This window comes from Mauremys reevesii, linkage group 2 (assembly GCF_016161935.1).
Source record: "Mauremys reevesii isolate NIE-2019 linkage group 2, ASM1616193v1, whole genome shotgun sequence".
Lineage (NCBI taxonomy): Eukaryota > Metazoa > Chordata > Testudines > Geoemydidae > Mauremys > Mauremys reevesii.
In genome coordinates this window covers 98,454,612-98,472,275 of record NC_052624.1, presented here as the reverse complement: position 1 = coordinate 98,472,275, position 17,664 = coordinate 98,454,612, and the positions used below count along the sequence as shown (strand labels likewise).

Genomic DNA, 17,664 nt, shown 5'->3' with positions numbered 1-17,664 from the left:
GCTGTATAAGCTAATTTTTAGTGCTTCTAAAAACATTAACACAGAAACCATCCAGGTTTAGGAGCAGGGGCGGCTCTAGGAATTTGGCCGCCCCAAGCAGGGCGGCATGCCGCAGGGGGCATGCTGCCGGTCCCGCGGCTCTGGGGGACCTCTTGCAGACGCGACTGCGGAGGGTGCGCTGGGAGGGCGGCAGGCGGCTCCGGCGGACCTTCCGCAGTCATGCCTGCGGGAGGTCCGCTGGTCCCGCGGCTCCAGTGGACCTCCTGCAGGCATGACTGCGGAAGGTACGCCGGAGCCGCCTGCCGCCCTGCCGGCAAAATGCCGCCCCAAGCGCGCACTTGGCGCGCTGGGGTCTGGAGCCGGCCCTGTTTAGGAGGCATCAGGTCTATGACACAAAATGAAAGCAGAGAAAATCAAAGATAGCTCTTAAAGTCCACAGGTACCTTGTCTAGCGCATACAGAGGGCATCACACACATTACCCTTTGAACATCACTGTATAGCAGGTACAGTACATTGAAGACTCTACACTATTTAAGATAATGTTTTCACCTTTTAGCTCAGAGAGCCGAGAAGAACACACAAAAGAATATTAAGGTTCCAAAGTTAAGCACTCAAAACTTAGGAAACGTGAGAATTACGGTTGCCCAAGCAATTTTACGTATGTATTATGATAGTCTTTAATTGCATCCTTACATAGTTTTTTCTCCCAGGACCTTTGCCCCATTCAGTGCACAGGATGGACCATGCTCCTTCAGTGAGCAGCTATTAAATAGTTTGTTTTATCTTCATTGTTCAGTGGCCTTATTTACTGCAAACTATTCAAACCCTGCTCCGAATACAGAATACTTAATTTCCTCATGGGCTTTTCTATGGTGCTAATCACTATAGTATCTGAGTGCTTCAGAAACATGAATTAATTTATTTTCAAAACATCCCTGTGCCCCTCTTACAGTTGGAGAACAGAGAAATTAAGGTAAAATAGTGTTCACTAATTTTGGGCACTCAGTTTGAGGTGCATCGGTTCTGACTTTTCAGAGACTTAGCATTATATAGCACTTTGTATGTTCAAAGTACAACTCCCATTGACTTCATACATAGCTGAGTCTGTAAATCAGACCCCCCATGTCTTAAATTGGGCATCCAGAAAAGGAGGAACACACAATTATTGACAATCTGTGAAAAGTTTGGCTGAAGTAACTTGCCCAGCATCACATAGGAAGCTCTGTGGCAGAGGCAGGGATAGAATCCAGTTCTCCATGGCAGCATTCAATGACATTAACCATGAGATGGTCCTTCCTCGTCCTGCAATCCCCTGCCTCATTCACTACACACCTTCCAACTTCTGCAACAAACAAGGCAGGGGTCCTAAAGGCAACCTCCTCCTTTACTACACATCCCAGAACAGGTCCATCATGAACAATGAATCCTATACAAAAATATAGTATATAATCATGTAATTGAACACTTCATGATGCATATGCACAAGGGGGAGAAACTAAGGTTTCACAGGCTCTCTTAATTCTGGCATTTCCTACATTTTGAGTAGTTAATTTTGTAATCTTAATATTCTTTTAATTAAGTTTGTGTGTGTGTAACTTCTCAGTAGTTGGGGTTGGTTTTTTTTAAAAGGCAAACTGAAAAAACTCCCCAGAAATTCCATGATGTGACATCATATTGATACCCACATGGTTCATCAGCAGGACAAGAATCTTTACATCCACCACACAGACCTCTGCTGTTTGAGTTAATAGAGGAACTGGTACGAGTACTGTGTTATCATCCTCTGTCTGGGGGGATGCAATGCGATACTTTGTCAGTGGATTTCACATGTATTTTATTGACTGCATGGGAATAGTGAGACTGGAATCTCGGGTTCCATTGCAGCCTCTGGAGACAAGCATGTGCTGTGACTCTTCTACCTGTTCCCCCTTGTGTCCCATTCTGTCCAACCTATCCCTACCCCAGTCCTGTCTCTTTCCCACCCTGGATCATCATACAAGTCCCATTCTTTTTGCCTAATTAATCCCAATCGTCACTCTTCAGGCTTTGCATCCCAGCCCCAGTGCCCTTGCCCCACCACACTTAGTCTTCCATTCTGGACTCTCCTTCTGAGGCCCAGTCTCCCCCAGTAATTGCATGTCTCTCCATCCTCCTAAGCTCCTTGTCCAGCTACGCCCAGCTTTCCCATCCTGGCTCCTAATCCAATCTGTCTCTCCTCTGCTCCTTCAGCTTCCAGTCATCCCCCCCAGCCTCAGTTTCCCTTTTTCCTGGCTCCTTGTTCAAGTCTCTCCCCAATTACAGCCATTAGTGCCAAAATTCGAAAGTACTGCTGCAGACACTGATGCAGGAAAGTCCCAACTCAGGCAGCTGCTTTGCTGCCTGGAACTGAAAGTTGAACAATGATGCACTGGGGACCCCTGTTAACAATCTGTCACCACTAAATTGAATGGACGGTTGGGGTGATCTCCAGATACTGCTAAATCATCCTGGTCTGAGATGCCTCATCCCTGAGCCTTATCCCGGAGGCTCAACAAAATTCTTCTGAAAAGCAAATGTTTTGACTTTGGCATGGATTAGATGGCACCAAAAGATGTGCATTCAAAAAAAAAAAAATCTAGAGGACATTGCCTCTAGTCTCACCTTCTAGAACTTCATCCCTGCTTCTGATTACACACATTGAACATTACACTATAATAATAGATAATTGGAAGAGTTCCCATAAAAAATAATTGTAACTGTTTCCAGCAAAGTGCAGCTTGCTTGTCAAATGGTGTTGTCTCTTTCCTTGGTTATGGTTATAAATAAATAATTTGTTTCATATTGGAAACAAAATGAATAAAATCCACCACTCTGTACCCTTGGCACACACGCTAATGGGGAGGAGAGTGAGATTTTGTGGGAGCCCTTCTGAAATATGCCAAAAACTCCAACTATCACTGGATTTGAGGAAAGGAGGCCACAAGTGAAGGCCAATAGTCAGTTATTTCCCTGCACATTTCCTTCAAAGCAAATGATGCATTAGTTAATATACTGTACAGTACATGGAAACCGCTATACATGGACACACTGTTATTGCCTCGAGCAAAGAAAAAGCACAGATGTCCGAAATTGCATCATTTTCCTTATTATGACAATATGTTCATTGGGTCATTACCATAGCTCTCTGCTACTACACTGGAACATCTAGCTGGTGTTCCAGTCAGTGTCCCCTGCATGACTTGCTATTTCTCTTCCCTCTGTGTAATCCTAGCTCCTCAGCTCTGCATCATATCCTGATTACTATCTCTATCTACTATTGACTTCTCTTTCTTTATCTCTGTAGTGTTCTATTGCTCATCCTGTAATATGCCTCATACCATATTACCCCAGCATTTCCTAAACTTGCAGTGAAACCAGTATTTCTTTGTTTGATTTTTTTCCCCATCCTAGAATATCATTCTTGCAGATCCTACAAATATTTCTCTAATATTCCCATTGTGTATTTTTCATACTTCATTCCCATATTTATCCCTGCCGTTTCATGTAACCATTTATTAATAGTCCGATGAATTACTAAATTAAATGAATTAATGATTCAAATACCAACAAGTGGCTACCAATGTAACATGCTCATAAAAGTAAGACTCTTATTGATTACTGAATATTCCAAGACATGACAAAAGAGATAAACAATTATACTCAACAAATGTCTTAACTATAAAAAAAGAGGGAAGAAAAGTCCCTTAGGTTAGACCAAGATTCATCCTGCCTATAAAGAAAATAAGTTTTCTTGATGTTATTTATTGTAAAGCATCACTATAAAAAGCAAAAGGAAGAGGTGTGAAAAACAAAATCTGTAAACAGAGAGATCAAATTTGTAAACAGAGATTTTAAATTAAAACATGCTATGCCAAATGTTACTGCCAACTCTTCCTATGTTTTTAGAAAGATTCAGTAAGAACAGTTTAGCTACTTCCAAGAACAAGTTTAGGGAAACACATGTTGTTTTGCTAATGATATATACTGAGGTTAAGTGGGGCTTTCCCCACAATTGTTCTTCGTACAGAGGAACAATTATTCACTACAGAACTCCGATCCAATGTTAGCACCATGCAGCCTGTGTACTGAATAAAGCAGGAATCCTGTAGGAAAAAGAGTATGTTATGAAGTAATTAAAAACCATCATAATAGATCTGCCCAAGGAGGATGAATGAAGGTTATGGGTTTTCCTAACTTATGAGTAAGGCTCAGATTTTGCAATGGATATTTTTAGTAAAAATCACAGACAGGTCATGGGCAATAAGCAAAGATTCATGGAAGCCCGTGACCTGTCTGTGATTTTTACTAAAAATATCCCTGACAAAATGGGGAGGGAGTAGCACTCACTGAGCCTGAGCCGCTGTGGGTGTGCCCCCCGCTGCCTCTCACAGCTTGACATGGGGGGGGGGCTCCTGCCGCCCGCAGCAAGTGGGAGCTCCAGGGTCCCCCTGCTACCCTTGGTAGCTAGGATGTCCGGGGTCTGCACACAGGGATTGGGAGCTTCATGGTCCCCCTACTGCCCGTGGGGACTGGGAGCTCTAGTGTCCCCCTGCTGCTGGCAGTTAGGAGAGGCTGGTGGACCGCCCCGGGGGCCCAGCGGCTGAGATCTGTGGGGCTGCTTGCTGACAGCTCCAGCCCCAGGGCAGAAAATATCACAGAGGTCTCTAGAAGTCACAGATTCTGTGACTTCCATGACCTCCATGATATAATCACAGCCTTACTTATGAGTGTTTGACTTTGTAATTTTAGCCTTTTTCAAGGGAGTTTGTTTTTATACAATACACATGCATGTTGCTTAGGTACCATGGAGTCTGACATTATAGAAATAGAACAGCCAGCCAGACAGGTATTTTGGAATAGTGATGGTCCCCAAAAGATCTGTATTTATATTTTACAAACAAACACTTATATATAAAAAAACCTCTCACAGCCAGGCAAATAAATATAAAAGTTATTAAGAGAGGTTGGCCATTCTCCTCCTGAATTGCACAGTATTACCACATCATGTGGAATCTTATTGTGTCATTAACCACATGGCTGTTGGATAACAAATACAGCCAAATGTGCATCATAAAAGTTTCCTAAATTACTGAACTTTATGATGCAGAAAATAAAGATTCTAACCATAGAAGAAGCCACCCTAGGTCTACTTATTACTGACAAGGGCAAATTGATTCAGAAAAAAATAATAATAGGGAAGCAGGGAACCAGTGGCTTGAAGCTATTTGAATTCAGCATAGTAAGGAATGAGTTAACAAACTGCAGCAATTTAAGAGTATCAGATTTCACAAAAAACATTTAAGAAGTGAGGGGTAAGACCATAGGACCATGACTAGCCAGAGTTTTGGTAATAGTTTTAACAACCCACTTACCATTGTTTAGCATCAGCATCGCAGTTGCAATAGTATTTGGGATCAGTACAATTGCGTTCAATGCCACAGGCACATTTCTGAATGCCAGGTCCAGAGCCACCCCAATAGTAGTGCTTCTCATTGGCTTTTCCAACCCACCAGGTGTATGGATTCCCATCTGCAAAGAATAAGAATGGAGGATTAGATGCATCAAAGGTGATAGGGGTCCACAATGCCATACAGCTGGATACAATTGTCTAATATGTAAGTGGTGTTAACAACACACAGCTGGAAAGTCATTTTGCACAGTGGAAAAGCAACATATCCATCATAAATGAACAGACATTCCACTGCAGTTTAAAGGACACTGTCAGATTAAACCCAAAATTTTTATCTGTACCCATACCACCTTCTATTATACAACAGGAAACTTTTAAAATCTATTTTGCTTTTTGCTATTTATGCTCTTTATTTTTATTGTATAAACTAAGAACAGTTAAACAAGCTGGAAGGGTTCATGTCAATCTCAAATTCCAGTTCTTATGCATTAGACAGATGATGCATATCTGGGCTTCAGCTACTGTGGAGGAATATGTATTTGTTTTTGTTTTATTTTAAAAATAACACCTCACTGGAAACTAATTTGTTTTCACTGGAAAATAAACACCTACACTATCCAGTGACTATTTAGCCAAAACCAAATTTTAAATAGGTGTTACTGGACTCCTGTAAGACACAAATCAGTTAAAAAGTCAGTCTTTGCAAGGAGATGTCAACACTCCCCAGCTTTTCCATCGCATAGACCCAGTCCTGTGATATATTTACTCTACTTGGCACAAAGTCTGTAATCTTAAATTTTCCCATATTACTGTACATTTCCGCATAATATTGTTGGACAACCGAACCCACTTCTCTCAGATGAAGAGAACCCATTCTACTCTATACGGAAAAGTATTCTTAGCAGAGATGACCCTGTTCAAGGCCCCAATACAGCAAATTACTTAAGTATGCACTTTAAAGCATGTGAATAATTCTATAGACTTCAGAGAGTTCCATCCATTGATTTCATCCAAGCTACAACAGTATCATAGAACTTGGTTTACATAACTACTACTTAAGAAAAAATATTCCTGCCAGTAATGTACCATAAACAATATTTTCAACTTAAATGAAATGAGGCCACTTCTAAGTATTTTACTTATTAAGCTTTTCAAAAGTAAAATCCTCCTTAATGTTCCATGCAGTGCTTCTTCTTAGAAATATAACTGAAATGTTTTAATCATTTAATTGTTGTGCTTTGCACACATGCATGTACAAGCTGAAACTGCATCCATAACCCTAAAAACATTCACCGGACAATCTAATTCCATCCTCCCCACTGTAAATCTTCTTCTGTCCTCCAGACGTGTTAAACGTAAACCACACTGAGCCCCAGAGAGAACTAAATTCTGTGACAGGACAGCAACCAAATAAAATCCCTCCTCAAAATAAAATCATTCTATTTAATGCTTTTGAATTGTTAAACATAATACAAGAGTCCCATTATTGAATATACAGTAATGTGAAAAAGCAGTCATCACCTAGGGCTTTATGATTGTTGTTATGCTGCACAGCATGGCCACACTGAATTTCACAGCAACAGTAATGGATATGGTAATAGACTGACTCCATTCTAGGATCTAAATTGGTCATTTTAGCTTCTGTGACTTGATTATCATTGAAAGATATTAAAAATGCTGAGGGTTATAGAAGGATATGTTGTGTGACTATTCTAGCATCATTTCAAAGCTGCCATAAAAATGTCTAGGATATGAGGTTACATTGCTCTGGCTTGCAAAAAGTTTATTTAACCAGAGATATTTTACAGGTAAATGTGTTTTCCACCAGTTAATGTTTGAATTATTTTAATTAATGCAGCATCCAGATCCAGCAATTTGGCCATTTGGCGGTTATATCATAATTTTGCCATATTTGAGGACAGCTTGTAGTTTAAGTACCATATTGTGAATGCTTTAGTATTAGCTGTTCTGTGAATGAAATAGAGCTCTGCTTGTTCACACCTTTTGAATACAGCAAAACCTCATGCTCCTAATTATCAGCACTTCAGTAGGAAAGTAGCTTGCTAATTAGAGTACCGAAAGAAAAGAAAATTACTTAATTTTTTCAAAAGACAGCGAGGATTCAAAAATTCAGAAATAAGTAGACATATTTAAAATAGAAGAAAGCAAATGGCCAAATAGATGAAAGCAAAGTAGCACTTAAGTACCATAATGATGGGTGCAACACAAAACCAAAAGATAGATGGAGGAATGGCGTGTGCTACAATTTTTTTAATGATAGCTGGCATTAGGTTTTAAATCTAGAACATGTTCTGAAACTTGGACAGAGTAGTTTTTCAGAGTTATTGACTTCAAAGAAGCTATGCTGATTGGACCAATCTGTATGCAGCTGTCTTGATCACTGTTGTAATGATTATCATTTTGTCGCTGATATTTACCTTTTAAAACTTCCTAAATAAATCGATAAAAATTGGAGGACTTTTGCCTTATGCAGAAACACATCTGTATTCAGGAAAGCACTTACACTGAAGTCAATGGGCTATGGTCAGCTATTTCGGGCTATCCTAATTCCCCATCCCCGTGTGCATATTTTGCAGTCAGCATCACAGATTACTGAAGATAAACACTGCTTTTTAGAGTACTAGTAAGATGCATCTCTCCATGCATTTCCCTTGTCATCGCCTAAACCATTCTGGCCTGTGCCAGTCAAATGAATCTTGTCCCATTCCACCCCACTACTGCAAAAGAAGTGAAGTTAAGCTTTTGCCCATAGTTTTGCTGAGATCTTTCAGGATGAAAGATGCCATACATATGTAGGATATTAATACACGGAGTATAACAAATTTATCAGATACTGTATGTACCAAGAGGATGAACAGGGTAAAAGGGAAAAATAGAAGGGAAGGGGGGAAAGAACAAGGGAAGATTCATCATGGGACAGGTCATTATATTTATTGCCAGGTGGCAGCAACCCTACCTTTAGAAGCAGAAGCAGAACCACCCTTCTCCTCAACCTACCCCATCTCATTTTGCATTGGTATAAACATTCATTCAGGATGTGTGTACACTCTCATTTTACAGTGCATTTCTTATTATTTCTGTGTAGGGAGGGAGGTTTATGTACTAATGGGAAAGGAACTAGCGAAACAACTGGTGTAGTGAACTCCAAAAAGAAGGATGATCAAGTATTCAGGGGAAATTGTTCTAAATATCAGAATATTTGATAATCTCTTATTATGCTAAGGATATTAATGTAGTTGGGATGAGTTTTAAAAGCCATGCACTTTTGTTAACCCTACCCCTCCCACTGAAAAAAAAACACCTCAGGGGAAGAAGCCATGTATAATAATACATTCTTTATATCAAATATATTATTCTAGTAGGCATCACAAGGTGGGACTGTTACACAGTCTTCGAAGTTATTTTTCTTAATGTGCGAGCAGGCTTTGACTCTTAGGAAGACACGCTGTATTGTTGTCTGTTTTGGGTTGTGCCAGGTTTGGTGAGGAGGCAGCTTCAGGTGAGAAAGAGCTGGGTAAGGAGCAGGAGAGTTTACTCTCTGCCTTGACCTCTGATTAGAGTCAATTCTTCAGAAGCAGAGTTGCTTCCTGGGAACGGGGCTGTGGTGCTGGGCTGAGATTCGTAGAATGGCCCTGCGTGACGTTTGACCATCTCATTTCAGGATTGGTGTGTATATATATGCAAATAAAGCAAGATACACTTAGATTACACTCTGACTCCACCTCACTGATTTCCAATACACCGGAAAGCCATCTTGTAAGCCCCCAGACATCGGCTGCAGAAGAGCAATACTGGTGTCAGGATGGGCTACTGGTGTTGGAAGAATGGGCAAAAGTATCATGCCTTTGAGGCAGCACAACAGCCTCAGATGTACTGAAGTGAGGATAGTTACATCTTGTAGCAACACTATTGACCTCTACCGTGACAGGAAAAAGCTGGTTCTACATACGGAGGGGTATAAATGTTTGGCTGGAGCACCAGGCTTGAACCACATTTTTTAAAGATTCAGATTTGTCTCATATAATTTCTGCACATTTTCTGGTTATGCTGCTAGGCCCAGAACCTCTAATGGCCCCCGGGCTGGACTTCGGTGAAAATGAATTGAACATTTTAATGCTTAGTTAAATCAAACTTTAAAGCTAACCTAATTTTTTGAGGTTTCCCCCCCTCCCCCTTAATAATCCTAGTTTTTTAAAGCAATTGGCTATGAGGGTTTTCTATTAGAGACAGTGTACCTTCTCTAGCGAGAGATTCAGGCAAGGAGAATAGACTAAGGGCGCCTCTTAATATTCCCACAGATCTTGAGTATCATAAAAAAAAAGCCATTCCTTGCTCATCTGATAAATATATCTTCTTGTGAACCATTTCATTTAATATGAAAACATTCCCTCCAAAGTTAATGTAGTATGAACAGAACTCATAACAGTCAATAATATATTTATTTCTGACATAGTAGAATAGTCTTATAACATATGACTTTTACATGAACACTTTGTATTCTATTGGACATTTAATAGAACTCATTATTTCTAAATACCATTGATTAATAAAAATGTGATTAACATTTTAGGACCATTGTTTCAAAAGCAAATAGCACCCATAATAGGGGCTGCTTTTTTGAGAGATCTCAGCTTCCATTTAGGTACCTTCCTAATGCAACCAGATATTCAAAAGATCTCAGCACCCAGCTGCTCCCACTGAGAACTTAACCCTCAGAGTACTGATGACTATACTTTTGACTTGTCTTCCACAACACCCATAATTCATTTAGCTTTTGTCTAACCCTGGAAAGAACCTCAACAGAACACTGCCTACCAGAGAGGTGGGCAAACTATGGCCTGCGGGCCACATCCGGCCTGTGGGACTGTCCTGCCCGGCCCTTGAGCTCCTGGCCGGGGAGGCTCGCCCCCCGGCCCCTCCCCTGCTGTCCCCCCTGCCCCACAGCCATGCCCCCATGCAAGCAGTGCTCTGGGTGGCGGGCCTGCGCGCTCCTGCAGGGCAGCATGGCAGTGTGTCTAGCTCCGGCCAAGTGCTGCGGCTGCCTGACATGCCGCTCTGAGCGGCATGGTAAGAGGGCAGGGAGCCAGAGGGTTGGATAAGGGGCAGGAGGCTCCGGGGGGCAGTCAGGGGACAGGGAGCGGGAGCGGGGGGGTTGGATGAGGTGGAGGTTCTGGGGGTCTGGGGATGAGGAATGGCGGGGAGGTTGGATAAGCGTGGGAGTCCTGGGTGGCCCGTCAGGGAGCGGGGGTGTGGATAGGGGCCGGGGCAGTCAGGGGACAGGGAGCAGGAAGGGTTGGATAGAGAGTGGGGTCCCAGGGGAGCTGTTAAGGTTGGGGGGGGTCCCGGGTGGTCAGGGGACAAGGAGCCGGGAGGGAGAGGGTTGGATGGGTCGGGGGTTCTGAGGGGAGAAGTCAGGGGACAGGAATTGGGAGGAGGTGGGGGCCAGGCTGTTTGGGGAGGCACAGTCTTCCCTACCCAGCCCTCCATACAGTTTTGCAACTCCAATGTGGCCCTCGGGCCAAAAAGTTTGCCCACCACTGGCCTACCACCTCCTCTCCCCTCTGCCATTGGTGCATCTCCTGACTACCATCTACTTTGGCCCCTTGCCAGTTCTGTTCCCAAAACAAATGGATATATGTTCACAGCTAACCTGTCTCCTTGCTGAGATGAGACAAGCTGAAACTTGCTCAGAACAAGAACTTCCAAGTCTTTTTGCCTGTAGATGCCAGAAACCTTCTCAGATCCTCTGCAGAGCTCTCTCTAGCTGGCCCTTAAAATCACAGCACCTGACTTTCAGACCTGCTGAGCACCTGCAAGTCCCATTGAAGTCAATGGCACAGCACCTCTGAAAAAGAGGACTATTGAAAACTTTGCAGCTAGAGCCCATCTCTAATTACTACACTTCCTTGATACTCCACAAACAATTAAGAATTAATTTACTAAGCTTGATCCCTTTGTTCTAAACACAAGAGGAACAGTTGCTTGCTGTGAGTGCATTACAGAACAGCTCCAACTATCAGCTTGCATGTTAAAAAACTCAGTAATAAGTACCAGGGACCAAACAACTGTTACAATAACCGACACACAATCCATACACCTCTAACTTCTGGTTAGAAAGGTCTCTTTTGTTCAATTCTATGTAAAATGAATAGCATAAAACAACAGGCGATACGCTGCCTGCCTAATTTTTGTTATGAGTGAGGTAAAACCAAAGATATCCTTCTAAAATATTCACAATACCACATACCTGTAACTTTTACAGCACATTTTCTTCATTGATGCAAATAGTTTATCTTATATCTTACGTTACATAGGACAACATGGGGATTAAATAGGAACTGTGTGTGGTAGGTTGGGTGGGTGGGGACAGTGTGAATTCCATTCTTTTTAGTGGAAACGTGTGTGTGTGTAAGGGCAGGTAGAATTCTTGCCATTTTGTGTGTGTAACATTCTTAGGGTACCTTCTGTATTATGTTATTGGCTTTGTGTGAAACTATAGTATAACATACAGTAATTTTATCCTCTAACTTTTGGTTTTCAGCCATGGCCTGAAGTGTAAGTGCGTGCGTGCGTGTGCGTGTGTGTGTGTGTGTACACGCACGCACATGAGAGGATGACCATGCTACAGCTGTAGTTCCAGGAGAAATTCTGGCTGACTCAGCCAGTATTCTTGTTGGGGAGCAGATGTTGATGGAATAATTGTCACTTTTTGAAAGGGTGCAATGTGCCAGTTTGATTCCACATTTCCAAACATAGAGGGTGCTTGGGCCATGGCCCCACTGTCACCTAGCCCCTCTTTACTGCCCTTTTGGTGTGACTGTGACCCTAATCCATGCAGGTCCAATCAATCTGGTCTATAATGTGCACACTCTTCCTCAGCTGTTAATGCTTTCTGAGATTTTACCATTTGTCAAACACACAGGTTTGATGATGATGGGGATCTCACAGGTTAAATAAACACACACATTTCAATTAAGTGTTTTCTGAATAGGCAAATTACCTTTCAAAGTTTCAGTACATGACCAATGAAATTTGCATTATGTACACACTGATGATTTAGTTAATTGTATGCTTATTTCATTTTACTTTAGTTTATTGACATTTTGATGGCCAGTCTGTTTGCTCTGCCATAGATACATGCAAGCACCAATGCCATGCTGATGGGGCACTTAGTAGGATTGCTGCCCTTGCCTAATGCTATGAGAGTGGTAGCACAAGAGAACGCAGCTGCTGACTGGCCTCACAATGGGAAATTGAAAATACTTCTCTGTAGCACAGATTCTGCTCTTATTTGCACTGGTGCGAATCCTAGGTAGCTTCAGTGATTTCAAATGATCGACAATAATCAATGGAGTTATTTGGATTTACACTGATATAACTGAAAGAAGAATCTGGTGCTAAATGATTGGTTTTGTATTTTCTATAAAAATACCAGTGCATGGACTGCAAAATAATATATATATATATATAGAGAGAGAGAGAGAGAGAGAGAGAGAGAGAGAGAGAGAGAGAGAATGAATTTCCAGTTCTTTGGTAAATAATGATCTATATATAATCTGTAAGGAAGCTTGGGACAGGTTTGTCTGGTTAGCAGACTGTGATGGGTTTTTCTGTTTCTTTTTCCCTTTGAGATTCAGTTCTCTTTCTTGTTTTGTCTTTACTTTTCTTTTTTTTTTTTTGGTAGTGCATGAGTGAATGTGATATGAAGTGTTAAAGAGAAAAAATATATTTTGTTTCTGTCTTCGTTTGTTAATCACTACAGCATTCTTTCCTTAAGGCCAACTAGGAAAAGGACAAATAGCAAATGCATGAGCCTATGCAAAAACTAATACTGATGGTAGCCAGACCACTAATGGCTAGAAGAGCCAGATTTAGCCAAGCCCAGCTGGAGACACAAATGAAACAAGCTGGCAAATGAGAACCCGAGGCACAGGATAAAAAACTCCTGCAGAAATAAAGATAACTAGGGACATTTGGTTTAGAGCTAGCTAATGAGACTAAAAATATTATGGGTTAATATCCTTTTGTTGTTATTTATGATAACCTTTGTTGTCAGGGTATTGGGTTTTTTTTTGGTTTCTTTCCCCATTGTGGGAAGGTCTAATCGATTCTATTTTCCTTTACCATCACTGGGCTGGAGCATCTTTTATAAGCTGATCCAGACACTTGTTTTTTTGTGACAATTGTATTTATTTATTTATAAATGCTGTATAAGTGTGTGAAGAGGAGTAGAGGAATAGTTCACTGTGCAGTAGAGATGGGTCTCAGGATTCCTGGAGCCGAGCTCCAAAGAGACTTCTGGTGTATCCCTTTGAACGAAGATCTGGGGTTCTGGTCAATGACAGTGTATCCACTTCCACTCCATGACTTGGAGAAAGGATTCCTCCAATCATCTCTCAATGAATCCCCGGGCAGGAAGCCTGGCAAGTATGGCTTGGTGCACGAAAGAATGGGAGAACTGATTTAGACCTAAACCCTATTGTCTATGTCTGATACCATATCGTAAAGACAGGGGAGAGAGAAATCTGGTCATGTGGTTGAGGAATAAAAATCTCTACTCGGTGTTGACAGTCAGCCCTCAATTTGATGACCACTGCAGAACAACAAACATGTGCAAAGTGTTCCATTATCCCATTACATTTGCCTGCTTATTTTTCAGAGGATGTTTTTGAGGCAAATATTTTTAAATCTCTATAATATACGGTTTCAAAAATGCTATTTCATGCAGATCCTGAAGAAGGAAAGCAGCAAATGCAAAATTTCATACTAGCCATCAGACATTTGATTTAAGTGCCCTTTTCACTAAGCTAACCAACACTTCTCTCAGCTCCCTGAATGAACTTATGAACAAAGATGGATTGCTGACTTTTCTTTACAGGGCCACATCAACTCGTGTTTCAGAATTAGCAAGCTATTAAAAAAATATAGGCAGGAGGGAGAATTGTCACATTGGAATGGTGACCAGCTGCAGCTCAGGAAAAGCCTTCTTGATAGCTTCATTTTGCTGTCAGAAAGATTCACTCTTTGGCCCAGAGTCTGAAAAGCCAGTACAGTGCAAATGATTTCTCCCTCATCAAGGCTCACATTCCAAACTGCAGCAATACTAACCAAACCTGCCTTGTTATTTTTCTCCGAGATCACAGTCCCAGTGGTGATATTTAGCTGGAAAAAGCAGCTGTCAGATATCCTTGTACGGTACAGTTTGCTGGTTTCTAAAGTCACACAATCACCACAGTCACAACTATACCTAGCAATGTAGCAAATTTTAGGTGCTGTAAATTACTGCTTACTGTAAACTCACTGGATCATCTGAGGACAAAGGACAGTCTCTGCTCAAGTAAATTCTCAGGAAAAAAACAAAAAAAGCACAGTACTTGCAATAAATAAGTGGTATTCAAGATGTTTCAAATGGATAAACAAAAACGGGGGTATGGAGAAGATGGAAAAAGTAATTTTCAAGAAAAGTTAAAGCTGTGAGTGAGTGATGTTGAACCAGTAAACCTGGTGGAAACAATATTAAAATAGAAACGGAAACAGACCTCAAAGATGTGGTAAGAATTTTTCTTTTGGAGAATTATCACCTCCACTTTGGTGAAGAGAGAGAGAGAACCAATCACATATTCACAAACTGACCTGGCTTCTAACAATTTTTTTAAATCTGCACATCTAAACGAACTAGAAAAGAAAAACAAATATGGGAAATCTTGCAATAGACCTGGGAATAATAAAAGGAGAGTGAGGAGGTTGCCCAAGCAGGATGCATAGAGTGAGTATGTGAGTGGAGGAGAGATGGGGATGTGTAGGTATCACAGCCCTTAAAAGTGGATGGAAGAACTAGTACAACCACAAATAAGCTGACAGAACAGCAAAACATCCACCAGTTTTCTAGATCAGGTTTAAAAGCTGGCATGAAGAAAAATGAAGAATCCTGTGTTCTTAACCCTTCCCAACTCTTTAATATGCCCCACAATATACAAAATAGTGCTGGAATTTTAACTTTCACAAAGACACCAAATAGAAACAGCTACTTGTTAAAATACTCCCAATGTATAAATCTCAGATAAATACATTCTAGGCATTCTATAGACCCACTGGAAGGATTTGTGGAGTTGTGCCTGTGAATAATACACCTCTACCCCGCTATAATGCGATCCTCGGGAGCCAAAAAATCTTACCGCATTATAGATGAAACCGTGTTATATCGAACTTGCTTTGATCCGCTGGAGTGCACAGCCCCGCCCCCCACCTCCCTCCCCCGGAGCACTGCTTTACCGTGTTATATCCAAATTTGTGTTATATTGGGGTAGAGGTGTATGTGAGATCTACCTTGCATAGTACAGCACTTCTTGTTGCTGTTAGTGTGGTGAATGATGTCGGCATATTTTGTGGTCATCTGTATTTCTGTCTGCACAAGTTAAAAATATAACTTTGCAGGTCTTTGAAACAAGACCATTTAGATTACCTGGCTACTTTAAATGAATGTAAAAAAACAACTGCTCCTTCTTTTTAATAGCAAGGGAGTGTGGTGGGATGTCTTCTGTAGTGATAAATTGTTCCTCTGCTATAGGGCTCCAAGGGGAGGCTTTCTGAAGGTACGATTGTTTAGAATAACAATGATCAATATTGCATCATAAAGGCCTACAAGGATAGTGTATAAAGGGTTGACTGTATAATAAATGAAAATTACAATACCAAATTCAGTACATAGATATTCAGGTTGGCATTTTAATATATTATATTTATACAGTACTAATCCAAAGCAAAAGCTGTGTAAAAGTTCAGTAAATGGTAAGTAGCATTACACAAATATTCTGAAATTCTAGTTAGACACTTCCAAAAGTAGGATGCTGTGAATCAGATCTTCAGACAAATTCCTTAGCTATTAAAAGATTATGAAAAAGGTGCAATTGTCATTTAAAACAGACAGATAATCCAGGTGCTCTTGTTTCATAGACCTGCAAATTTAGATTTTTAATTTGTGAGGACAGAACTATGCATAATCTTGTTAAATGACCACAAATGTACCCACATCATCTACTAGTTTAACAGCATCATGAATTTCACTGAAATCTCCATTGTCTCATGAGCTCCAGGGTTCCCACACTGCTTCAAATACTGCACAGATACTACAAGGGGCTGCTTCCAGGTACTAATGTGTTATTCTCCATTGTACTTGCCTGACACTTTGATAGTCTCTTCAGAGGTTCTCTCAGATTTTCCAATGGCAAATTTAGCAAAGGAAGCTCACTGGTCATCATGTCTGTCATTGACTGCACAATAGTGGAATCAATAAAGATTAAAGTCAGAGGTCCAAAAACAAAACTATCTGTTAAGTAATGGCTATTTATTCACAAAGGAAACATGTGAATGAATAACAGTCACATACATGTTCTTTTGTCAGTATGCATTTGACCCTTAAGTTTCTGGAATCCAAACCTTTTCATTTCAGGAGGTTTTGTCCTTCCCTCGTTAGTCCAACAAAGCTCAAGTCTGATGACCTTCAAAGCATGCTATGAAGCTAATCTCACCTCTTAGGTCTTTACAGTGGGATGAGGAAATAGGAAATCAGATTTTGGTGATATTGAGCAATGTGAATTGCGCAGAGCTGCACAATACCAAACGACTTTTAAATTAATTGTTTGTAATAAACAGGGCCGGCTCTAGACCCCAGCGCACCAAGCGCGCGCTTGGGGCGGCCTGCCGCCGGGAGGGCAGCAGGCGGCTCCGGTGGACCTCCCGCAGACATGCCTGCGGAGGGTTCGGTTGTCCGGTGGCTCCGGTGGACCTGCCGCAGGCATGCCTGAGGAGGGCCCGCTGGTCCCGTGGCTCGGGTGGACCTCCCGCAGGCGTGCCTGCGGATGCTCCATCGGAGCCGCGGGACCAGCGGACCCTCCGCAGGCACGTCTGCAGGAGGTCCACCGGAGCCGCGGGACCAGCGACTGGCAGAGCGCCCCCCGCAGCGTGCCACCCTGCTTGGGGCGGCGCAATTGCTAGAGCCGCCCCGGTAATAAATAAATAAATATACTGACATCTGCAACTGATCTCTCAGAAAAGTAGCTCCCCAGTGCTCATGTTACAGAGCTCTTAGCTCCCACACAGGTGTCATCCCATCCTTCCTGTCTTTTCACTTTTCTCCTCACTTTCAGCTCATTCAGTTTGGTGGAATTAATCTTACAAGTCTGTCTAGATAAGAGTGTGCATGTAGCCCTCACGG

General features: G+C 41.6%; 1 protein-coding gene across 1 annotated transcript in view; it reads right to left on the bottom strand.

Annotated features, from left to right (window-relative positions):
* Positions 1 to 17,664, bottom strand: part of CNTNAP2 (contactin associated protein 2) — a 1,620,276-nt gene that overhangs the window by 256,787 nt on the left and 1,345,825 nt on the right. Inside the window, exon 14 of the mRNA XM_039524081.1 lies at positions 5,392 to 5,548. Within this exon, the coding sequence (XP_039380015.1) occupies positions 5,392 to 5,548 (157 nt within the window). The remainder of the gene's footprint in view (positions 1 to 5,391; positions 5,549 to 17,664) is intronic.